General features: G+C 39.3%; 2 protein-coding genes and 1 pseudogene across 4 annotated transcripts in view; 1 reads left to right on the plus strand and 2 right to left on the minus strand.

The window, feature by feature from the left end:
- The window catches only part of LOC140938079 (galactosylceramide sulfotransferase-like), a 1,893-nt pseudogene extending 244 nt beyond the window's left edge, over positions 1-1,649 (minus strand).
- Positions 1-26,638, minus strand: part of LOC140939250 (aldehyde dehydrogenase 1A1-like) — a 199,714-nt gene that overhangs the window by 80,613 nt on the left and 92,463 nt on the right. The gene's annotated exons all lie outside the window — the stretch shown is intronic.
- LOC140939247 (C3 and PZP-like alpha-2-macroglobulin domain-containing protein 8) overlaps positions 18,438-26,638 on the plus strand; it is a 62,244-nt gene continuing 54,043 nt past the window's right edge. For all 3 annotated transcript variants that reach the window (XM_073388825.1, XM_073388824.1, XM_073388826.1), the window contains exons 1-7: positions 18,438-18,647; positions 22,142-22,328; positions 22,746-22,923; positions 23,513-23,565; positions 24,722-24,742; positions 25,645-25,696; positions 26,261-26,334. In XM_073388825.1, coding sequence (XP_073244926.1) covers positions 18,583-18,647; positions 22,142-22,328; positions 22,746-22,923; positions 23,513-23,565; positions 24,722-24,742; positions 25,645-25,696; positions 26,261-26,334 — 630 coding nt within the window. In that variant the 5' untranslated portion in view covers positions 18,438-18,582. The remainder of the gene's footprint in view (positions 18,648-22,141; positions 22,329-22,745; positions 22,924-23,512; positions 23,566-24,721; positions 24,743-25,644; positions 25,697-26,260; positions 26,335-26,638) is intronic.

Here is a 26,638-nt window from a genome sequence, read left to right on the forward strand (position 1 = left end):
TTCACATATTTGTTCCCCCAAATCAGCTCTATTTTAGTTCTGCTCTCAAAACACAATTTCTGAATCTTCAATCTCCTTTCACGGAAAGCGGAGAGGTCTTCATAAAACCCTGAACCCTCTCTTTCTACTTTTTTTCCAAAAAGTTGCATTGAAATAATTGAATAACAGCACATCTGCCTTATTCCACCGTCTTATGTTGTCCTGAACTCTGCCACTCAGACGAGTTGCCTTTTCGTTGGCTTTTCTTTCATTGAGCTTCACGTACAAAATATCATCTATTTCCCAACACAAAAGCCTCTTCAACAACACCAGTGATTCGTCAAAATAATCCATAATCATAACCAAATCAAATTCTTTGTTTAGGAAGTTAATGTAGTTCTTAACAGCTGTATAATTTTGAAAATATCTGTAGCTTAAACCCAAATCAAACATCATTAAGTTCCTTATGAAGCTAATTCTGTTCTTATCATAACTATTGTTGAATATGTTAAAAAATGATATCGGTCTTTCTAGAAAATTTTCCAGCGAATTGACGGGGTCAGTTCCGAAACCAAATGTTCGACCCAGTTTGTAATAGTTAAAGGTAGACTCGAAATGATCTACCGGATTTCTAAGAACTGTTACGTACTTGCTGGATTCTGGGGGAAAAAGCCAGTTCATAGGCTTTTTGTTAAATCTTGTGTGGCTGCACAAAATGTTAGGCTGGCGGGAAAGAGGAAGGGTGCGAGATGCGAGGAATCTTGATGGCCAGCCTAGATGGTGATGTCCAAGAACAAATGTAAGATTTCTCTTGTCTCCATAGCGAAAGAGGATGTTGGTCACAGTGCTTGAACCAGTTTTATGAGTCTTAAGAAACACAATGCGATGACAAGGAAGACATCCCGACTTCGGATTTTGCTCCCTGCAGATATAATTGAACTAACTCAAGACCATCTTTTCTGATAAAAAAAAATGACTTAGCTACTTTCTTACACCTAGGCGGAAATATTGCAGTTATGATAACAAGACAGTCTTATAAACGAACTCAGTGTTTTGAATTGTTTCACTGTGTTCCCTGCATCAGCTGGGCCTGAGGTAAAAGTATAAATCATTCACTGCAAACGCTTACCGTAAATCTTCTATTAAGCCAACCGGGGGGGCTTATTTATTTCAAGCCCATTTGAGGGGGGGCTTAATAGAGACGGGGGACTTATTTGATTTAGAAACAACAATGGCATCAGTTCTCCATAAAGAACTAGAATGCAAAGTGGAAAAGCTCAGGTACAAGAAGTTTTAGGTCATGCAGCCGAGGATCAGAATCAAATCCGATCTCCCAGTTGGTAAATAAACCATCTTCGACCAGTCACACGAGGTTGATTAATTCAATCTATCATTTATTAGTAAATGATAAATAGAGGAGGGCAGAGGGGGGGTTTAACAGAGAGGAGGGGGGGCTTATTAACTTTCTTCCCCTAAAAAGGGGGCTTATTAGACGGAGGGGGCTTATTTGAGAGGGGGGGGGGGGGGGGGGCTTTAATAGAGGATTTACGGTACATATACAGCCTTCACAGGTCGTCCGAGAGGTACTGGACTGAAGGACTTTGTTCAGATTAACAAAAAGGGCAGGCATACTCGGTGAAGTTGCTCGGTTCTCCAAATCCTGACCCCATTTCAGACCAAAAAATGTCATTTTCCACACCCGTTTTCAGACCTGGGGGAGGTTCAAAGTGCGGTCGGAGGTTTTCTTATAAAAGGCTCGCAGCCATTTCTGTAATTAATGGCTAGACAAAACGTAACATATATGTTTACACAGGCACAAATTATGTCATTATTAGGATTAGGACAACAACAAATTGAGTGTGCATATTACTCTTTCTTTCATATTCATTTGGCATTGAAACGACAGATAAATACGTTCATACATTTCCATACCTGATTCCAGACCAAAATGGCGCAAAAACCATACCCTTAGGGTCGGACACATATCCATATGGCTTGTATAAGGGAGTACCCCTGGGGGTTTAATATAATCATGGAAATAACATTTTGCTCACCCTACTTTCGTTGGAGTTATCATCGCATGATTCAAACGCAGATTGACCGAGTAAAAAGAAAAAATGGTAACCAGTGACAACACACAAAGGAGGCCTCCAGCGAAACCAATGATGGTCTTTCTTGGCATCATCTCTCTTTTTACCCTTCAAAACATGCAAAGCATCCTGTATGGTGGATAAAAGGGAGAGTGGTTAGGATCCCTCGACAAGCTATCTTACACAAAACTAACCTGAAATATGGGCATCGTCCAAATCGTTACCAAGCTGAATTTATTTAAATATGGCTTCTCTTACGGCCCTCAGCTAAATAGGTTTTTGGTACCAAGGATCCACCCTCCCCACCCTAGAGTCGTAGTGGTTCTCAACTCACCCCACTGATCTCATCTTTGTCATCCTGACTCGTCCCCAGCCATACCCTTCGTTAAAGAGCCCGTTCTAGTCTTCCACGCCAAATTTTAATTGTCTACTGAAACATTGTGAAATATGGAAGAAAGGCCAATTGAAGCACTAAAAGCTGCTCTGATATCTCAGAATTAGAAGATAGCTAGAGAGATTGCTCAGAATGCAAAAAGTTGCTCGAAACGAAAAACGTTGCTTGAATTACGAGAAGTTGCCAAAACGTTGCTGAGCAACTTGTGGAAAGCCTTAACCCCAGCTCCAAGTAAAAAGTTCATTATCCCTTTACCTGACTAATTAGAATTAAGGTATGGGACGAGATCCCTGTCGAGGGACACGACAAAGGACTCCAAGTTCTAAATATGTCCGAGAGAGGGAGGGTGGGAGGGCTGACCACTTTCACTGACACTCTTTATGAACTGACAACTTTGCATTAGTTATTCTTATAATGCCTAATACGTCATCGCAGGGGATAATGAATATTACATGACTGTATACCTCAGCCTTTTTCACGTTGTTTGATCAGTCTTTGCAGTAGTCTTTTTTACTTTAATTCTATTTTTATCTTTTTCGACTGATCACGATCTTGTTTGATCCAACTTTGAGCCACATTCATCGTTCACGGTTTTTGCAGTGGTTTTTCAAGCCTTAGTTTACATTACGTTACGGTGAATGGGCCCTAAGGACGGCGTAATGAAGTGTCTCATCAATAAACATTCCAACGCCTCCGAAAGCTAGAGGCGTTGGGACAAATTCAAAATAACCTACTCCTAAGCAAAAACCGGACATGAAAATCCGCTAAATTTCCTTTGTATTTAAAGTAAGGCAGTTCTTTCAAAAGGCTTCTCAGGACTGTTTTATGTTGCTTATTCCTTCAGTTTGTTTTTGTCGTAGGCAAATCAGGGCATATGTAAATTAACCATAGCAAACAAACAACGATTTTAAGAGCAATGATACTGAGCTGTATAGATTGTTCTAGTGTACTCCTCACCGGTTTGCAAGGACTGAAGATCTTGAAAAGTGTTCAATTTGTATAAAAAATGAATGTGCGAGGTATCTGTCATCGTAAGGAATATTGAACCTTGCTTTGCCTCGGCCTTAGCTTGTTGAACCTTTTTTGCCTCGGTTAAGGGTGCTTGATTAAGCGGAGCCATAAGTGATCGTAAAAACCAAGGCGTGATCACCGTGACCCAGCTGACTCGGGGCGACGTTGAACGCCAGCTGGAAACCTGTTAAGCCTGCTCTTCATCAATAGCAAGGGGTGAATTCATTGCATCTGTGGTCTACATATTGACTACTAATAAACTCAACTTCGCTAATGTTATATGTGCTCTATGGGCTCGGAACATCATCGGATCTGCCTGCTTTTGAAATAATAAAGAACTTTACCAATGGAGGGTGTACTTACCTGTAGCCCAAAGAACCTGCAAGGTACTCTTCTCTTTGACTTAACCAGGCCAATGTTAGATTATACTACTTTTTAGTAAAACCCAACTAGTGGTCTTTTATCAATGCTACGTTCTGATTGGTTGAGCTACTACTAGGCTATATGTTATAGCCCCCTAGTAGATACTAGTAGCGAAAAGCGCCGGCTTGGAAAGCCAAAAAAATGGCGGCTGAATCGCGTTTTGCTAGCTAAAGTTGTTTTGTCACGATATGTTTGACCAACTGGTTGGATTTTACTAAAACAATTATACCTCTCGCCCTCATGGCCTCTGAGTCAATAGCCCATGAGGTTGAAAGCCGAATGAAGGTCCATGAGGGCTCGAGGAATAATTGTTAAATAAACTTAAATTAATATTCAATTTTCTGCGAGGATCATAAAACCGTGAAATTCTTTTTATTTTGATACCTTTCCAGTAGTAAGGCAGTGAACCGTTCACTCAATAGATCATTCTTTAAAATATACCGTCACGTGACATTCCTTGGACCGTGACGTCACAAAACCTGTTTTTTCAAACGGGGCAAGGTTATTGAACTTCAGGCTAAAAATACTTGTCATCAAATTGTCAGCGAAACTGTCTGAATTGTCAATTAGCCTTGCAAGATTGCAAGGTGGATTAAAGCATTTTTATTAAGAGTTATTAAAGTCACGTGACCTGTTTCTGTTTATTTCGTAATCCTTGCTCCACTTAGGCAAACATGCAGGGCTATTCAACAATTATTCCTCGAGCCCGAATGGACTCTGAGTCAATAGCCCATGAAGCTGAAGGCCGAATAGGCTATTGACTCAGAACCCATTAGGGCTCGAGGAATAATTGTTTTAGTAAAATCCAGCTAGTTGCTCAAAAATATCGAGACAAAACAACCTTTCCTAGCAAAACGCGATCGATTCAGCCGCCATTGTTTTGGTTTTCAAAGCCGGCGCTTTTCGCCACTGGTGGGCTATAACATATAGCCTACTAGTAGCTCAACCAATCAGAACACAGCATTGATAATAGACCGCTAGTTGGATTTTACTAATCATAATATCCAGGCCATCGTAAAAACACTGGTGCCTAAGAATATTTGGTGCTTTTCATTTTCTTTCCTCAGTTTTAATTTGAACACTTTGAATGTTAACGATCATTTGCAGGTCACGTGACTAATATTTCACTGATCCTTCGAACTACAGTGGAATTTGTGTCTCTAGCTGTTTATAAGCAATTTATTTTGTTCCATATTACTCAGTTTGATACAAGAGTGCAACCTGCTACAGTACATCCTTCCCAGATTGGATTTCTCCCAGGATTTCGCACTGATGGGTTACATTCTTATCAATACTTCACCACCTAAAGGTAAACTCGTCTCTGTTGTTTTATAGATTTAAAGAAAGCTTTTGGCTTTAAAGAAAGCTTTTGACTAATAAGACGCGACTTAGCTAAGACGCGTCTTATTTTAGAACAGCCCTTACTACCTGTTCTTAGATAAGACGCGTCTTTCTTAAGACGGGAAAAACTTCGTATGAATGACCTTCGCTTCCTTCGCGTCTTACATAAGGCGCGAACGCATAGTACGCATACGTTAACTTTTGGCGGGAAAATTATCGCTTGCCCCGCGGCGGACTGGCAGGCTACTGGCGGGGAAAAGTTCTTTATTTTTTTCTTCGCTCAATTACAACGAGCTCACCGTTAAAGGCAAAAAGAAACACTTGGTCCATCGCGGAGGAAAAGGATATCTTGTTATTATGTAAGGAGAAGGCGATAGCAGACCTCCTGGACAAATGCGTTGACCGGCGGGTGTGAGTAGACCCTTTTAACTTTAAACTATCACAATTTATATTTACTAATCAAATTGCTATCTTCGTGTTATAAACTTACACTTAAAAAGTAAGTCAAGAACAGAAATAAGACGCAAACCATTTATACGAGCTGTTTTCGTCTTAGATAAGACATGCTCACTCGTATAAATGGTCCAGTTCGCCTCTTATTTAAGACGCGTCTTATTTTTCCTGGTATAAATGGACCTGTTACGGCATCACGGGTTCTGTCTATAACATTCTCTTAAATATGTATTCACTTACGAAATGTAGCATAAAATTTGGGAAGAAAAGAACTGATTATTTTACTTATGGAAGAGATGTACGACAAGGATGTGTCCTTAGTTTCCCCTCTGCTGTTCAATTTATATTTGAATGAAATTCCCAATCTATTAAAAGCATGTTATTCTATTGAGCAAATTATTCTCCCAAATGGTTCACCATTAAGCTGTTTATTCTATGCTAATGATCTAATTTTATTCTCAAGTAGTCTACTGGTCTTCAAACAAGCCTAAATATCTTCTTTCAGCAATACTTCAAAAACTGAAAACTCTCCATACATCTCAAAAAGACCAAAATCATGATATTTGAGAAACAATGCGGCAAATCAACGCTTAAGAATTAGTTATTTTTTTTTATTGATAATAACCCTTTTGAAATTTCACGAGACTATTCCTATTTAGAACTTTCCGTTTGTGCCAATGTTAACTTCTTAAATGCAAAAGTGTGCGTAAATAAAGCCGTGTTGGCCTGGTCACACCTTCAAAAACTGTTTACAACACGATTCAGGCCTATACACTGGGGAGACTTTCCAAGTGCGGTTTTTCGTGTTTTAAGTGAAACATACGCGATTAGTCTCAGCGAATCCCCTTGTACGGGGGATCAATCTTCTTGGAATGTATCTCCAGTAATTTGGACTCCCGATTTAATCGTTGGCGTGATTCCGGATTTTAGCCTGTGTACACACCCCCTCTTCCCCTCAGGAAAAATCGGAGTGGGGAGGGGGGTGTGCACACAGGCTACCGGATTTGAAAGCCTAGGATTCCGGATTTCACAAGCCGGCAAAAATTTCCTGGATTCCGAAGTCGGGATTACCTTACACAGGGGCGATAACCTTCATATCACAACCATGTCTATTTTTAATTTGAAACATTGTTGTAAACTTGCCCAAGTGTCGGGAAAGAAATAGGTGATGCTAAACTTGATTATTCTGTGATTAAATATTAATTAGAAATTGACATTTGTAGCGCAAAGAAGTTAGATTTCGTGACATTAGATTGCACAATAATGGGATCTTGTTTACTGTGGGTAATGTCGACCGACATATCGGTCGATATAGCGGTCGATATAGCGGTCGACACTCGGTCGATAGTCGGTCGACACTCGGTCGACACTCGGTCGACACTCGGTCGATACTCGGTCGACACTCGGTCGACATAGCGGTCGATAGTCGGTCATAGTCGGTCGATAGTCGGTCGATAGTGGGTCGACACTCGGTAGAGACACGGTCGATAGTCGTTCCAGATGTGTCTCGGCCGATATAGCCTTTCGTTCACCGACACTTCGCCGACTTTTCGCCGACACTTCGCCGACATTTCGCAGACACTTCGCCGACACTTCGCCGATAGTTGGTCGATAGTTGGTCGATACTTGACCGATGTATCGGTCAGTAATTGGTCGACACTCGGTCGATGGTCGGTCGACACTAAGCATTTCCTACATTTTTTGGCTTGGAAAACAAGAAATTAGAAAGCATTTTCTAGCTTGGACCTAACTGTTTTTTTAAATTGTGTTTCTGCTTTTTTAATTTCAAACTTCAATGTACTTAGCCAAAATTCTGGAATAATAGCTATTAGTCATTTATCTAGCCTTTTCATTTAATTCATGTGGACGGGATTTAGCCTATCTGTATCGATGCCCACCACCTTTTCGCAGACGTTTCCTCCCCTGTTTTTTTTAGGGGTGGGGGTGTCTCGCTACGCGTAGCCGGCTAGAATTGAATCATGAAGAAGTCCGCTAAGTGAGAATGATAGGCCTTCAGCTTCTTGTTATGTGATTTATTCCCACCGTGTAAGGCCTATATCTGGATGATTTTTCCTATGCCGAGAATTTTTCAACCGACTCAGAACTACATTGATGAAAAAATGTTTTTACAGTTCATTTTTTTTAACTTGTTTTTCGTTAACAAGTTAAAACGGCTTGGAAACTAAAATTTGATAGCATTTTGTTTTGAATAAGGGTATGGGCATGATTTTCAGTTGAACATACCTAGCGAGCGTAAAAATCGCATCCAGTCTGAGGATTAATGAGAGAGGGAAAATTTTATACATTTAGGCATGACAAAATTCAAGGGAACATTGGTACTTAGAAATAACATCTCATAGGCATGGAAAAAATTGGTTCATGCCCTCGCAGCCCAAAATTGACCCAGCTAAACTTAGGTCCCAGATCTCTCGCCGGGTTGATAATTCATTCCCAGTTTTTGCTCCTCTGGTTTGACATGCCGGGGCATGCCGATGGTGAAGCCATTTGGTTTGGCATGCCCGGCATGCCAGGCAAGAAATTGGCATGCCCAGCGAGACTGATTTTGATTTTCGCTTCAGCATCATATCCTGCGAATCACATGTAATCGCCAAATATATCTTAAGGAGCTTGAAGTTACAGGTTTTATGCATGGCAATAAATGCAGATTATAACAAAAAAAGTCATGTTTGTCACAATGTGTGTCACGGGATCGACTGGCAAAACTGAAGAGAGAAGCCTGGATTTATAAATAAAAAGCACAACAAAACAACATTATTCACGCATAAAATAGAATTCTTAACTTGCAATTAAAGATTAATCCTTTTATTTCAAACCGATACTGACATTTCTGGGTCCAGATTTAAATTTGATCGCGGAAAAGCGTCTTAAACAATAAGATAACAAATCTTCTCAGTATAAACTTATCCATGCTTAAGTTTTATCGCGTCGGAATGTTTCCCGGTCAACAGCATTAAAAGACTGGTGAAAATGAAGCTTACCAGGTCGTTCAAGTCAGTACGAGAGTACGAAGTTAATGCTGCAAAGACGTTCTGATTTGGTGAATTTGGACTGCCTTCTCAGAGAGATTTTGCTTAGTTTTTCAGTGCGCTCCTTGTCGGCTATGCGAATCTCGCAAACTGTTTTACTCCTTGCTGACGATAGTCCTTTGAGCAACGTCATCTGCGTCATCCGAAGATACCCCGAGCACGCACGAAATCGGCCGAATTTCCGCAGAAGTGTTTTCGGATGACGAGGAATCTAGTTTGTTGTAGCGTGGCAGTTGTGGCGTCACGATGTCGTCATGTCTCTTCGCACTTGTTTGTCTTTTTTTTCTGCGGTGCATGGTTGAGATGTTGGTGAATGCTGGACAAGAAATGGATTCTGCGAGAGACTGTAACAGGGACCGCGGAGCAAGGTGAAAAGTGGGAGGGCTGACAATTGAAAATGATTTTTTTCATATTGAAAATCGAAAAAAGGAATAAAATCATAGTATTTGATTTGTTTCTGTCGCGTGACTTTGCATACTTTATCCAGTATTTTTTGCTCTTTATAGGTCGGCATTAGTGAAGATACCGAAATTCTCCATACGATTTTCATTCCGTCTCGCAAATGTGTATGCTAAATTATAGGATTGCTGACAATAAGTAGAATATTATAAATAGATTAAATATATAACCCATCACCAAAAATCCAATTACACTTAACGAAACAACTCGCACTTTTAAAAAATGGAGCTTTTAACAATATATTGAAATGTTTACTGGTCAAACTCAAACTCTCCATTTTCACTGCAAGGAGTTGTCGTCTTTTCTACAGAGCTTACAGACTTTGACGAAGTCCCAGCTAACTCTAATAAACGACCAACATACACGGTCAGTTCAGATTCAGTGCAAGAAAAGACGCGATTACAATTTTAGTATAGAAAACACTACACTGAAGTGATCTGAAAAATTTCCAACTATGGCCGTTCACTGTTCAAGTAATGTAATTCTTCTTGCCATCGAATATTTCATTGATTCGAAAGGAGAAAGACAAAATATAAAACTTTTATCAACTCGAAACAACTACTCACCTTCGTTTGGCTTGAAAAAGCTAGTAATGTTCTTCATTTCGTCTGATAAAACTGATAAAAAACTCTGCCGGAGCTGGAAGTACAAAACACGCTGCCGAACGAAGCGAAGGGGTGGCCAAGGCATGGCGTTTGATCAAGGGGTAGGTCGGTCCCAGGGTACAGTTACCGTGAAAAGCACAAGAGCCCCACAAAATGCCTGGCGTTTGAAATTAAAGAAATACAGAGAATATAGCGGAATATAGACGGAAAAAAACTTGTTTGAAGTCTCTTTTTTTATTTTAATTATTTTTCTTTTCAACGCAAAAAGTGGGGGCGGAGGCGCAAAAAAGTGGTGGGGCCGCGGCCCTACCAGCCCCTCCCCCTCCACGGTCCCTGTGTAAGTACAAATTTAGTATTAATTTGGTAAAGAAAAGGCCTGAATATCGAACAAAACCCGTGAATTAGCCTTTTGGCATTCAGTTTATCTCGTTCACTTCGGATTGTTTCTGTTTGTATGTCTTGTAATCTTCTTCTGCTGCTAAGAAGACTAGAGAAAACTTCAAAAATAAGAAACCAAAGCTAAAAAAAGTCAGGTCTAATTTTATAGCTCGAGTATAATAATTTTTGGCACCTACGGTCATATTTTTCCACTGTACTGGTAAAGTTACTTATTTTTGCTTCATAGTTTGACTGTTGTTTGAAAGACAATCAAACGGATATTACAATCACTTTTGGAGACAAAAAAAAATATCCGTAAATCAAATGTCAAAATCAGATTTGGATTTCGCTTTAAAAAAATGAACATGCTTCGCGTGTCAATGCAAAGTTGTAAACAACTCAATATAAGCAGTCTGTGAATGTGCGTTTAGGTCCACAAAACTAATTTTTCTTTTGGACATCTCATCCAAGCAAAGACTTAAGGCTTACATTGCTTGTCTACGAGTGTACTACAAAATGCTTTGCTACAGTAAGCCTCTGAGAGGCGATTCTGGTAAATTTATAGGAAGCTAAAATGCAAATAATTCTAAGCTTAAACAACCTGGCTGGGTCCGACTTTTGAATTACAAAATGTTCACGTTTGCCGGCTCTACTTTAAATGAACATGGTTTTTGAAATGATTTTGTACTATTTTAGCCCGAAAATTATGATTGGGTTATAAAGCTTTTAAAACGGACGAAAACTAAGCTAATAAACATGCTCAATGTAAAAAACTAAGATTTAGTCGCTTTTTCAACTTTGCTTTGTGGGCCGAAAAATTTACTTTTACGCAAAAACAAAAGCAAACAATGAGGCTTTTATTCGACATATTTTCTGAGAATTTTATCTGATCAATTTAATGTCACTAGCATTGTTTTCATATAGGAATTTTCCTAGTTATATGAGCTTTTAATTTAATAATTTTGATACTCTATAAACTTCTCATTTGATAGCCTCACTTTTTTATACACCGATTGAGAAACAAATTCGCTCTCGTTAAATCCTATTTTATGACCTATTTATTAGAACTCTAGGTAACATACAAAATGATGTAACCGGACAGGCTTTAACCTTTGGTCCTAATTTATTTTTTCTTCGTAACCCCTAATCAGTTGACGGGCCGTGAGAGAATATCGCCACAAAAAGATACGAAAAAGTTTTCGCTGAGTTTCCTTTACATATTCCGGCTTTATATGGGTCTACACCTTGCCTGCTTGAAAATGAAACTGTTGTTGAATTAAGTGTCAGTCAAACTCAGTATGATCTTTACTTGCAAATCCAAATGCAAAGGTTTATTTCGCAGTAGAAAAGCGTGTAAACATCATCGAACAACGCAATGTAAATTGGCTAATGTGAAACCACGTTTCTTTCATTTTATTTACCATGTATTTATCTCAATTGCACACTCTTGTGAAATTAGCCTCAGACAATTAGTTGCGACCTTTAACAGACTCAACAAGCCAGTATGAAAATATGTTAAGAGAAGCTGAGCTCTACATGTTCTATTTCTTTTTTCCATATTGCCCTTGCATGTGTTAACATTCCATTTCTTTTTTGTTATAGGTAACTTCCAGACATGACTAGGAGATAATTACTTTTCTAGAGAGCAATTCTTTGATACTGTCAGTTATTACTGACTTACTTTGAGTTAAAGACAAAGAACACAGACACTGGTAATGACAGAAAAACATTAATCTCTGGCAAGCCTACAAAACAAGAAAGAGGAACTCAGACTCCTTATCAAAATGTGAAACAAGATAAAAACAGCTTTTCTAACGTAGGGAAAATTGCGTTAGAGAGATTTGTAATTGCAACGTTATATTCAAGCACATTGCATTGTCAAACATCATAATTTACTGAATAATGAACAGTGATTTTGGGGCTTAGCTCAGTTTGTAATGAACTTTGAAAGGTATTCTATAACCTTGTATTTTTAAAAGCTCTTATGGAACATACATGCATTTTATTATACAACGAAAATAGTCTCTGTCTCTCTTTTTACTGATTTCAGTCAATTCCATTTTATTCGCAATGTGAAGTGGGAATCCTATTAAAGACTCATTAAAAGGGGTGAGGAGTTTTTAGCATCCCCCAACAGGTCATCTCCACGATGACGCTGTTTTATTACTTCGGCAGAATCCCTCAGGGTTTTACTTTCTTTTGAAAATTAGAGCTTTTGTTATTTAAACTTCGCTGGGACAACCAAATCTATGAAAATGAAAGGAATAGCAATGACGTCATCGTGTAACCGTACATCAAAAGATAAGCACTGTGATCTGTTTAGTTTTTTTTTTTTTTTTAGCCACGCTTAAAGTATCAGTAGATTCAAGGAATTATAACCTGTGCGTTGAGAGCATGCCAGAGACCGATTTTGGCATGCCCGGCATGACCCAGATTATGGCACGCCCGGCATTTGAGAGAATTTAGCATGCCGGGCATGTCAGAAAATTTGGCATGCCCGGCATGCCGGAGATTTTGCTGGGTATGAATTACTTATTACTAGAACCTAGGCTTCTCGCGGCCTGGGGGAGAAGGTCACAGAACCTCAAATTATGCTTACAGGGCGTGCGAAATTCTGTTGCATGCCAATTTCAATGCAAAACCACTCTGGGGCCATCCCCTCTATTACCAGTGAGCAAATCATTGACGATAGGCATGGGAAAAATCCTTGCATGCTAACCAACATTGAAAACGTAGCAGAAATGTCCTCAATTGCTGAGTCATGCCCTAGGGGAGGCTATAAGGTACAGAATTTCCTGACATGGATGAGGGAATTTTCCGTAAACAGCATGTGATCATGCCGGCTAGGACGTATTGCCTCCGTATTGCCCCTTTTTACACCTAGCTAGGCTCATTTTTAGGTTCCATGGCCTGAAATGACGAAAAATTCATGCCCTAAATGTAAAAAGTCCAAAAACGTCCTCAAAATTTTAGTTTCCAAGCCGTTTTAAGATAATATTAATGTTAACGCGGCGCATACTGTTTTCCTTTTATTGGATGACCAAAAGTGACTTACCATTCAATATTAATTTCTGTATACGCACGGTCGTCTTTATTTTGAACACAATATAAATATAAAGCGAAAGGACAGAGCAAAAGGACAGGATAATGTAATGAGAACGTATGAGTATTTTCCTTGCTGTAAATTGAAATCATTCCCACAATAAATGAATCTGTTCAGTCTGCTGGATATTTTTGTCACCTACCTCGGCGCATTATCAGCGCGTTTTATCAATAACTGATCGTTAAACAAAGGACTGTTCCCGTTTTCAATGCAGAAATATATAAGTTTAATTTGTGGTTTCTGCACAAACGAGAACTTGGCGTGATGAAGCAGGTCAAAGCCCGATAATAAAAGATGTGTATTCCTCGCTCTTAAAGCATGTCATCAACTGGCTTTTCCTATTCATTATTCGTCCACTTCAGCTAAAACTCAGACGATCGGTGATGATACAAACTGGAAAAAAAAATGGTTATCATGTCCTTAGTTCCCTTAGTGCTCTTCGGTTCGCTTCATAGAGTAATCGCGCCTCGCACTGCCACATGTTCCCCCATCGCATGATAACAGTAATTAATGACGTCTTTGCTTAAAAAAAAGCCATTGGACTCACCTGATAAATTAACACACGACTGATATTCGAACGACAGTTGACCGATATACCACCGACAGTTGACCGATATACCACCGACAGTTCACCGATATACCACCGACAGTTGACTGATATACCACCGACAGTTGACCGATATATCACCGACATATGACCGATAGTAAGTCGAGGTGCGTCGTCGAAACATCGACCGATACTCGGCCGATAGTCTATCTCACTATCGACCGACTATCGACCGACTATCGACCGACCATCGACCGACTATCGACCGACTATCGACCGAGTATCGACCGACTGTCGACCGACTATCGACCGAGTATCGACCGACTGTCGACCGACTATCGACCGAGTATCGACCGACTGTCGACCGACTATCGACCGACTGTAGACCGCTATATCGACCGCTATGTCGACCGCTATGTCGACCGACATCTCAGTCGACATTACCCACAGTAAACAAGATCCCAATAATGTAGACAAAGTCCGAGTATATTTACGATATAAAATGATGTAACTGCATGCATTCTCTTAGGCTAAATAGGGTGAAAGAACGTGCGATTTTGTAATAGACACTTAATTTAGATACATTACAATGGGAACTTTTACTGTACATGTGATTAATGTAAAAATACTGCCTTACGCAAGAATAGTAGAAAAACCACTGTATACTTAGAATGTTTTAGTTGAGTCGATCGTTCATAGTTGATAGTTGATCGTTGAGTTGATCGATTCGTTGATCGTTGATCGTTGATCGTTTAGTTACGTTGATCGTTGTCTTACGAACGTTGAATATGTGAGAGTTGTACTTCGCAGTAGATTGTTGGATTGCATTAAATCGTGTTGCTGCATCGAAAGATACAGTCCTCTTGATTTGTTTGAACCAGCGGAGCGGGGTTAAAAAGATAAAAAGAATTCCGCAACACCATGGGCTGTCCTCCTAAAGCTCTAAAAAATTTGCTGTGAGCTCCTGGTCAGGTTTAATTCAATCTGTTTAATAATTCTGTAAGGGCATTTATCACTGATTTTTCTTTTGAGTATTGTAGACTTTCTTGGTGCATGCGTTGCTAAGCCATGGTCTGAGACGAAGAATGTTAATCTCGTACCCAGATCTCACTCTGTCTTGCCCCTTTCCCTTGGGGGAGATACCCAGGAGTAAATAAAGACAGGGACCAAGGCTCTAGCTAGGCTGGGTGCCCGTTTTAGTGAGATGTCCGTCAGAAGAGAGTTGACTGTACATATGACTGCATATGTATTGGACTCACGGCTCAAGAGAGTCCGGTGAGTTCACTGAATTCCCCTTATCAATAAAACAGGAAGAGATTTGATCCTGCTCGGTTCCTCTGATGAGACCATTACTGTGATTATCTTGACTATCTTATTTCTCCTAGACCGCAAAATAGTCGGGTTTTTTTCTTTAAATCGGTTTAGAGTAGAGTAAGAGCAGCGTGATTGAGAGCTTCGCACACAAGCCTCACACGCCCGCAGGGCGCGTAGGGCGTCTCGCTCTCCGTTTTCAGCTTTTGTTTGACTGTTCTTATATACTTGAATACGCAAAAATACGGACTGTTTTGCAGTCTATATTTCTCCCGATCCACACGTTTATTTAGGCGTGAACACATAACTCTGTAATATTTCCGGACAACAAGGAGCCTGTACGGGCAAAGTTAATACGGGCCTTGACACGTGCAGTGGTTACAGCATCGCCAATTTTTGAGCCAGACTCCCCGATATGTATATTTTCATTATCATTATCATTATTGTTATCATTATTACTCTTATTGTCATCGTTAATAAATACACAGTTCCTATTGTGGAAAACCATTTCCGGCCAAATGATGTCTACGTCTCTAATGCGAGATTCGGATTTCCGATGCTTTGAGTACGGTTTCAGCACATTTTTGAACCATTTTTTCTGTCAGTCCCAATGATTAGGCCTTTCCCGATTGCGCTCGTAAAATTCTTAAAAAGTGCTGGCAAAAATGGCTAAAAAGTGCTCAAAAAGTGCTCAAAATCTCAAAATAGTGCTCAAAAAGTGCTAAAAGTTGTGAACAGTTACCTCTAAGCTTTTCGTAAATGTGTCAATTTTTACTGAAGTAATTAACAATCCATTTTGCGTAGTGTTATTCGACAGGTTGTTACGAAAGGTTGATAGAATATAGAACAACAATATTTTTAAAAGACTAAAGCCGGTTAAGAATTGTAAATAAATTCAGCAGTACTAGTGCAAAGCCTAGACATTAGATGATTTAGAAATTTGAGATGACACACGCATGATACATCAGCTAATCAGGAACTTCTGTTCTCACCCTCAGTAAGGATAAGTCCACGTGCCTTTCCATGACAACGGTCTTTTATTCTTGACAACATCATTAGTTATTCAAATTTATGACCTGGAACACGATTCTCGTTGCGAGCGACACACAGTTTTTGCTTTAAAATGTTTTAGAAGACATATGTTGCTCGAAATTTTCCCGAAATGTGAAATATTGCTCAAACGTTGCCCAAAGTGCGAAAAAGTGTTTAAGGGAGCTCAAAATGCAAAATAGTGCTCAAAAGGTGCTCAGCGCAATCGGGAAAGGCCTACCAATGATACAGCCCGTAAATAATCGCTCGTTTTTCTTATTTTCAAATAAATTTTTAAACACTTGATAACTCAAAGAGTTGACAGTAAGTGAATTTCTGGTTAAAACTGAGACCTCAAGGCCATGCGCGCAGAATTTGGTACTTTATGATTGGTTTAGAATGTGAACTCTTCCCCACCGTCCTTCCAAGAGAAGGAAATGAATTTTAATGCCTGCTTTCGAGACTTTTCGGGGTGACTCTGTTGCCATCCTAAATCAGCTCTATTAGCCTCGTCGTAGCCAGTGACGAACATCGGCTCACGAGCGAACGCTGCAAGTCAAATAAGTTTTCCACTTGGCGCATGTCAGCCGGCAACCACGCCTTGGGACTTCCGCATTGCAAGGAGGGTCGCCTGGCACCAAGCCGAACTTACTGAAACACCGTCAAGAGAAGCCTAGAAATGACAGCATTCTACTCGACTGCAACACATTAATGGCCTCTTGACCAACAAGAGAACTATCTTGCGCTTGACCTTTCTTCTTTACTAAACTTGTAAAGTGATACAGTCCCAGCGCCAAAAATTCCTCTCTCTCCAGACTACTTCTACAGTTTTAAAAGAAAAAGGTATAATCCTTGAAGAAATATCATTGTATCCTAACACGGTATACATTAAGTCGGCTCACTTAGATGATAAGATGTTTTCTACCTTCAGTATCTTTATTCCTTCAATTCCTTAATGACCCAGTTAATGACTATTAACTCTGCAAGTACTCCTGAAGTTTTAGTCTTTTCTTCTCTCAGCCTACTATACAGACGGTGAGATCAGCTACGTCATGGTCTTGGCAAACAGCAGAGAACTTAGAAAAAGAGCGCAGAGGAATTTTCCATTCCCTTGTCTTGGCTTTCTCACTCCTCGCGCCCATCAGCAAAGGCGCCAGTTCTCCCCGCGAGCCTCCGTTCGTTTCTTCGGCCCGCTTTTGGTACGTGGTACGCACCCGAACATTCTACCAGAACAGGCAGAGTTTGCTTCCAGCTGGTCAAAAGTATAAGAGTACTTCAAAGTCAATCTATTGTCTATTACAGCTATCCAGGGGGGGGGGGGGGGGGGGCACTCAAGGGAATTTTGGGTAGAGGTCAGTGCCAAGGCCTTCAAACCCCGACCCTGTTTAAGACAAAAAATGCTCATTTAGCTACCCTGTTTAAGACTAGACTGTTCACAATCCTCTATTTTTCCGTAAGATCATCGAGATCGAGCGCTCTGCGTTACGGGTTGCCATCTTGCATTAGTGTCAAAACTACTTAGGGGGCGGGGGCGGTTTGGGAGGAAGCGAGAAAAAGACAGAAGACACTACTTTTTTTTCCCCTGATTTGTTTTGTTTTGCATACAGAATCGGGCAGAATTAAGTAATTTTTCACTCTAAAATCGTGGAAACACATGTTTAGGAAAAAAAATTATTGGTATTACAAATGTAGACCGCTTATCGCAAGCCTTCTTACTCTTTGAAAGGTTTCCAGTCCAAAAAGACACCTTGTTCAAGACGCTAAATAGTGAAATTGTATACCCTGTTTAAGACTCAAGACCTTGAAAACCATACCCTGCTCGGCGTCACATACCCGTATAGGCCAAATAAGGGAGTGCACCCCCCGGGACTGCTATTAACCTTGGTGTATTCGTGTATCAGAAGCCCTCCTAAGGGCTAAGGATCAGCAAGGTTTTAAGCTCCTGTCTACATGAGATTGAAAAGACGATAGGGGAAGAGTTCCACCTTTCGCTCTTTTTTCCTCTTTTCTTCCATGTTCGTGCTAGGGTGTTAGATTTTCCTTTTAACAAAAAAGCTGTCAATCCCTGCCAGAAATAGCAGAAAACAGAGATCACTTGAGCTTCCCCGCCGTCGTTTTTGCTTATTTAGCGTGCTTTACAGATTATCACAGGAAATCGATTGTTGACACTGATATTATGCATTCAATTTCTAACAGTTGTTTGTCATCATTAAAGATACATCACGTATTGAATTACCGATCTTTTAAAATGAGTGGCTGAGAGAGCAAACATTCTCTTAACTTGGACAGAAGCCCGTGGGCGAAGCTCGTTCTTTCGCAATCATCTTCCTCCTATAAAACTACGAGTCGTAATCAGGTTCTATCCACAGTCCATCCCGTTAACTGCTTGTGAGGATCAAGCGACAAGCTGAAATGAAGACTATATTCGTGATATTTGCTGCGTTAATGGTTTGTTACGCCATGACTCTTGTTGAGAGGTGAGCTTGTCAGTTAGGTGGATTGTTTGAATTTGCTGATCTTACATTTAGGTCCAATCTCCAATTATGATGACGACACTTCTTTGCCGGTGCGAAAAAGTCATTCTTCGGGCATGATGACTTTAGCTGACCAATGATCGTAACGGGGATCTAGGTCTCTGCAGTTGGGGCTTTTCTTTCTGATGAAAAGTCACAGAGTTGAAGCTGACATCGCTGTGAGTTAACTGTAATTTCCTTTAAATTAAGTATAAGTTTTTGAAAATTCAATATTCTACGTGTTGGATTTGTGCATGAAATGTCCGATCGTTAAACGTCATCCGTCAATTCAATTGAAAGCTAGTATTTCATGACACTAAATGTCGTCATCATGCGTCTACTCACTCCTCCACGAGAACAGATTGTCTTGTTCACAATCATTTGATTCCAAAGACTACCGAATTTTTTAAAACATTTTGCTAAATAGTGAAAAATGAAATAGCACACATCACTGAAGGTGATGCCGAAGGGGTTTCATCAGTGGACCTCAGTAGGAAAAGTTTTTGAACTACTGCATGGCCCCATTGTCATAAAATGTATATAGGCTTTTAGAGAAGAAGGGTTTTAAAACAAAATGATACTTGTAAACGATATGGTATATCTCCTGATATCTCATGATTTAAAATCTAATTTTGTTTTTTTTAACATGGCGAAAGCAAATCAAAACAGAGGAATCCCCGGTATCGCTGAACTTCTCGAGGACTTTGCCCAAAGGGAATGGCTTATCTTAGAAGATGAACGTTAAGTCTTTCAACCCTTCCTTGCCTTTTTTTACAACTTTGAACCTCAATTTGCAGTATTTTATGCAGCCATTTGGGGATAATTGAGGCGATAAGACCTCGGATAAAAGCTCTCGTACGTGCTTTTAGGGCGTGCCTTGATAGCTGATTACGCGAATCAAATAAAAGTGTGCGCAATTTCACATTTTTGTTTTCGGCAAATGGTTTTTCTTCAAACCAAGAATTTTAAACGGAAACCGTATAAGTAATTTTGGTTTCTTAAAAGACAATTTTTTTGAATGCACTCACTCTGGGACTCGTTCAAAGTTATGAGTGTTGTGAGCCTAGACGTCCTGTCTGAGAACAGGAAGGGGTTAACAAGTCAAGAATTCTGTTCATATCTGTACGCAGGTTTCCACGTAGATGTCTTAGCAGTATCCGTTTCAGATAGAAAATTTCCGCAACTCCCCACAGTCAGTGTCACGTTTAATATCTGCTATGACGTCCCGTGATGTAATCAGCTCTTTCCCATTCCTTTCTCGGAGCCAGAAGTGTCAACACGTGTATCCCGTTTCATAGTAGTCGAGTTTAATTTTCCTTTTCATAGCAGTTGATTTGCTCGGTGAAAATGACGTACTTGAAGCTCAAGAATAGTTTTGAGTCTTTTGTGTGGTGGTGTGAAGTTTTCAAAGAGCCACTTTCCCGAAATTTCGATGGGGGCTCCCTAAATTCGACCTTCTGCAGAGGCTGCAAAGGGCAGCAACCGACAATGCTTATGCGTCAACTCGAATTTTCTTTCCATGTAAGCTTATTTTAATAAGCGAAGATTATTTGGATTTTTGTCTTCGTAATTGTAATCTGCGAGATTTTTCACTGTTTTGAGCACAATCTTGAATGTTTGGACGTAGAAAGATCGAAGCCACTCTGCTGGCAGGGTAATTTTTTACGTCATTCGAGAGAAAAATATGGCGGGAAATATGAATCACGGTTCATCTTTATCAGATCGAATGAAAGTTAATTCAATCAAATATGGACTTCAGAGAAAGGTACACCAACAAAACATGGAGAGGCTGTAAATATTACTAACAACTTTTTATGGTTTATTTTAAATTTAAGTTTACCACTCACTTTACAAGTTACATATTACTGCGTTTTTCATAAACTCGCAAATTCTAAAGTTCAAAAGCCAACTGACGTTTGTGTTTTTTGCTGCCGTCATCATCTTAGCGGACCTCTTAGGAAACAGAAGTTTACATCAACGCGTTCAAAAGGTCGTGGTTTCTGATTTGTGATTGGTGGATTGAGGTCCGTCTTGTGTGTTTTTGTGTTACAAGGTTCGCTGCTAGTGATCGTAATTAAGATTGGCGGCAGCAAAAAACGTAATTGTGAAGGCGGCTTTTTAAACTTCAGAGTTTGCCTGTTTTTGAAAAGCGCAGTAAGCTTAAAAGTTTATTAATGCTGCACGAAATTAAGGTACACTCTTTTTTTTATAAGAAAGTTGTTTTTCCAGCCCAGGCTGAATATTCTTATTTTTCTGCTGATTTTAGGCTCAAAATATTCTTGTATTATTCTTAGATTATAGCTTATGACCTTTCCGTTTTAGACTATATTGTGGGTATCAATTATAGTTAGTGCAGGTTTTTTTGTTTTGTTGCCTGGTTTTCCTGTTTAGAGAATGGAATAAGTGGAAAACATATAATTTTATTGTATTTACAGCTTTTGAACACAAATATATTCTTTGCAATATCTCAGTCTGGGGTTTATTCTTAAAATATTCTTAAAATTTTGCAAATTTCAGCCTTGATATTCTAATAAAATATACAAGGCTGTGCTCTAGCAGAGCCCCGTGGCCCATGGCACCGAACTTATATTGTCGGGCGACTACAAGGCTGGTCTCTAAGGAAAATTGAAGGGAGCCTAGTGCCCTGAAACTGTAAATCTAGGGTGCCCAGCATATGATTTGTATGAAAAATCTGAGATTTTCTGGTCGCCAGAGGGCAAAAGTTGGGCGCCAGGGGCCACCAGGCTCTGCTAGAGCACGGCCCTGCCAGGACTAGAAAATCTTTGCTTTTTCTTAGAAATTATATGCTGGGCACAGTGGATTTCACAAGTTCATAGCACTGGGCTCCCTTCAATTTTTCTTAGAGCACAGCCTTTATATATTCTTATAGAAAAAAAAATAGTGTACTGGAAATTAGCGCAAGTTAAGTTAAGGCGAATTTGGTCGAAAACGACTTTCAAATAAAAGAAATTAATGCAAAAGAGAGGGTAACATTTCAAAATAAAGGAAACTAATGTGACACTAACAAAGAAACAATATTTGTGGAGAGACAACAGAAACAAAGTTAAACATATAATCTGAATGGAAACTTTGTTCATGGTACTTTCCCTACATGTATGAGGGAGGTCAAGTGAAGAAATCTGGTTACTTTGGAGGGTTCTTTGCAGTTTCACTGTTATCGGCAGATCTCCCCTCTGATAAAACACTCCTCTTTCGTAGTTGTCAAGAATGTCAGTGTATCCAAAATAATGGAAATTAAGGTCGAGGAAGTTAATGCTCCCCTTAATAAATGACATGGAATTAACGTTTCAAGAAATTAACCTGACTTAAAATTAACATGAATTTTAAAAATGAACATTATTTCATGAAGTGTTAATTTCCTGTAATGAGGTATAGCTGGCGAGTAGCAAATGAAAACACTTTAAATTTATAGAAATTTCTTTTGTTTTCTTTTTTAGTGGCTACCTGGTAACATCTCCAAGAATTTTCCGTGCGGGTAGCACTCAAAGGTTGTCTGTTAGCCTTTTCTCAGTCTCCACCCCTTGGGATGTGACTGCCACAGTTGTATATAACAACGGAAGAGGAGCTATTGCAAGCGATGAAGGGAAGTTCACCAGCCTTTCTGATGGTTTCTTGAATCTCAAGGTAATAATAATAATTTTAATAATAAATAATAATAATAATATATTTATTTCAGGAAGTGTTAAGTAGGTAAGCACTACTAAGTATGGAGAATATGTTCTAAAAGATTCTATTTATATCACAACTGCTACAATGATTATCAGGTAATTGCTTTATCAGGGAGAACTGCTGGTTTACAAATACAGTCGAACCTCCATGTGCGACCACCTCTTGTAAGGAAACCCCTCCCATAAGTGACCACCTATCATAAACACCAAACTTTTCTCAGTCAATGCTCTACTATATATAGTTAAAACCTCTAGTAACTCTTTTCATTGGTGGTTGCATATGGAAAGTTCAACTGTACCTGTAAATCATTACCTGACCAAAAAACAGACGTTGCCTATTATCTTATTCTAATAAGTAATCTATTGTTAACAGATCCCAAAGGATTTGAAAGCTGGGAGGAAAAAAAGCATCAAAGCTAAACTGGTGGTGACTGGCAGACCAGTAGGGGGAAAACAAGCCTTTAGAAAGAGTGAAGAAATCACCATTGAAATTCCCAAGAAAGCTCTCTTCATTCAAACAGATAAACCCATATATAAACCAGGCCAAACAGGTACATAGCAATCTGATCTTTTCTTTGTACATATATCATATTGGTTTAAGTGTTTCAAGGACAAAATCCTATACTGCTGAGTGCTTGCACATGTTTGAACCTTCTATCACTCATAATCTGATCACATGTGTTTTGACCTTCTACCTTGTGTAACTTACACAAAGGACAGCATTGGACCTCGAGCATTTTGACCTTCAACCTCTTCTGCACTTCCTAACCTTTGCTTTGCTAGAAGACCGCAATGAGCTATGCATTTTTAATAGGAACTAGTTGATTATTATTTGGACAGAACATCTTGGTTAGCAACCTCGTTCCCAGGGTTCTCTCCTACCCACCCTACGGAGCGAGGGGGGTAGGATAGGGCGGGTAGGAGAGAACCCTGGGAACGAGGTTGCTTGGTTATATTAGTAGGTTTATGTATGTGCTGAAGTATGAAGTGTCGCATTTAATAACGGCTCGTCGTGTACCAGTAAACGATGCCATGCCATTATTACCAAGCTAAGTCAAAATAGTGCAAAACCCCCACTGTCCAGTTTCATGCTTGAGGTTATGTGTAAAAAATATTCTCTGAATGTTTTTTTGTTTGTAGTTAACATGCGCATTGTTGGTACAGATGAAAACTTGAGACCATTGACAGGAAAGGTAAAAACCTGCTTCTTGCTTCTCCAAGGGCTAAATGTAATATCAGTGATAATTCAGGTGTTCCCTACAAGCTTTCATGGCTTGGATTGCTCTGTGCTGTAAAATTCCTAACTATATATCCACCATTCAACCTATGCATTTACGCTTACCAACTTAGTTGACAACAACAACATGGGAGTGTTCTCCACAATGAAGCAATTCCCACTTAAGTTACAGTCATCTTTGGGACTGGCAAAGCACTTTGCATGCGACTTGGGGAGATGTCAATCGGGGACAACTAAAGGAAAGCAGGGACCAACTCTAGGTGTCTGTTTAACCAGCTTAAGTGGTCCTCATCACTGCAAGAGCGAATGACACTAATATTTGTCACTTTTTCAGTGTAAATTGCGCATAATTTAGTCATTTTTCCCTTTCCATATGAATAGCCTCTTAACGAATTCCCATAACATGACATACAACATTTTAACAGTACTTGTCAATCCATATAAGTACCCAGTCTCTTTTTACCCGCTGAATACCTGTGTTGAAAAGTCTTCCTTCCAACACTTTTGAAGCTCCATCACTGTTTGAAAATAGTTTACTGATACCTACTGACTTAGTTGAGACCGGCAACCCACTGCCATGATTAGCTTTGCTATTCCTAATATGAATGGATAAAAACTAAATGGTTAACCCTTTTCAGCCCCATTATCGACATATAAATTCTCGATACTGATCGGCATACATTTCTTTAAAGAATTGGTTGAGAGTTTGATAACAGATCAAAGCATTTTCTCTTTAGTGATCATTTTATTAACTCTCATAACCATTTCTCTCGGCAACGTATGGATATTGTTAGGAGAAAATTATTGTTGGTCACTTTTGGGACTTAAAGGCTTAAAACATTCAGTTGACAACCAAGGCAATGTAGGGGGTGATTCACAACAGAATTACTTCCAGGTCGCGGCCTTGTTCAAAAGTTGGATTGTGCTACTTAGTGGAAAAGTAATATGAAAACCAATTGCATCATCCAGTTTATAGAGATTTATCTAGTGGATAGCGTAATCCATCTTTTGAACAACTGGGGCCAGGGTTCTAGCAGTTTCTAGAGTCGTTGTCTTAGTTGTAAATTCACTGTCAGTATTATTTATAACATTACTCTGACCTTTTCTTGTAGATCTCAAGGGTTACTATAACTGTAAGTACATATACAGAATTGTGTTTGTTACCACTATAACATTTATCTTAAGTTGTGCAAGAATTACTGGCTTCAAAAGGACAAGAAGAAAGCATTTCTCCAGTATTAAGGTGATATACACAGGATCCTAGCTGGTATCCACTAAGAGAGAGATTGACCAGTTAATACTTGTTCATTTTACTGCAAATATGGAAAGATAGGTGTGAGGTTTACTGGTGTATGTGGCTGTTTAAAATATGGCTTTGGATTAACATGGAGCTTGCTAAAAGGGGCAGCATCACCAATATTCATTTCTTCTTCTCAAACTCATTAATTAATAATAATTCATGAAGAAAATACAAAGGAAATTAATATTAAATGAGTGTTTGGAAATCAGATGAAAAACTGGTCATTTTTGCATCCTTAGTTTCTCCTTCTAAAATCATTTTGTTTGAGAAGTAATATCAAGTATTTGCCACAGTGTTGCATTACTAGATGAGACACCTTGAAGTTTGTCAAAAAATATTCTGCTGCGCATCGTATTTTCCACTCTCTTCTCGGGTGTTTCATCTGGTGATGAAACACTGCGTCTCATGCTTGATATATCACTTGAAAATCAACCAACACCCTCCCTATAGGGCTTAATCATTCTCCTGAGAACTTACATGAAGTTTTTTCAGAACACTAAAAGTGTGTAAAATATTTTTAATCAGTCCAAAAGGTTACCCTTTTGTCATGCTCAGACTGATCAAAGTTATAATTCCAAAATTTTTTATTACAATCTGTAGTTTTGCTACATTTGGTGTGCCTTAATATAAGGCAACCTTAAAGGCAAACACTCCTAAGGTTTTTGCTGATATAATTTTTAACTTATCAAAGTTTTAATAGTTATCTCAACATTTTTGTTTTACATTTGATTTTAGAACCCAAGTCGTGTGAGGAATATGCAGTGGGATAATCTTGATTTTAATTTTGGTAAGCAAAACCAACTTTAAGGATAGCATTCATGTACATGTGCAAGCTTTGTTGTAAAATTACAGGAGACATATGATTGTGAGGCATGCACAGGGAGCCCAGAGTACTGACACGTGCAAAGGAGAAAATAGTGATTGTTGAACTAGAAACCTAAACGTTTGTGATACTTGTAGAGGGTATCCAGGGTTCTGACACATCACAGTGCCCCAAAGTACAGCAGTGACAGAAGCACAGGAAACCTAAGGTTATTTGGCAAGCACAGAGTAACTGGAAAAGTGACACTTGCATAGGAGCCCAATGTGGTGATGCATTCTGGGACACCCAAAGTAGCATACCAAGAATGCCAAAGTAGTAACAAATACCCAAGGGGGTGGCCAGTGGAGCTTGTCTTATGATCTTGCCTGGTTCTAAAAACTGCCAAATATCATGCACAGTTTTGTCCTTTATTCCTCATGAATTGAGGTTCTACCTTTAGCCTTGTTTATGTGCATATGGTACACATCGCATAATTAAAAAAAACAACAACAACAACTAAAGACACCCTTATTTTTTTCTATAATATAGGAATAATAAGCCTGAAATTTCCTTTGTCAAGCCAGCCTGTATTGGGAGACTGGAAAATTGAAGCCTTATTCCAGGTATGTTTACATATATGTGTTGGAAATCCATGCTTTGAGAGAAGGAAATTAATAGCACTAACTTTAAAATGTGGTTAATTATTGACTCTCATCAACAGCAAGGCTGTAGAGGACATCACCATTTTACAAGCATTGTTTTTGGTATTTAAATTTGTAAATATGAGTGAAACAAAAGAATCTTTTGCTCCAATTAAAGAACCAATGCACTTCTGGTTGGCGTTTTAATATCTGATTGAATAGGTGATGTCCGCATGAGTATTGCTCTAAATGTAAAAGCTAAGGGCTCACATAGTGCTACCCTGTG

Source organism: Porites lutea, chromosome 5, assembly GCF_958299795.1.
Source record: "Porites lutea chromosome 5, jaPorLute2.1, whole genome shotgun sequence".
Lineage (NCBI taxonomy): Eukaryota > Metazoa > Cnidaria > Anthozoa > Scleractinia > Poritidae > Porites > Porites lutea.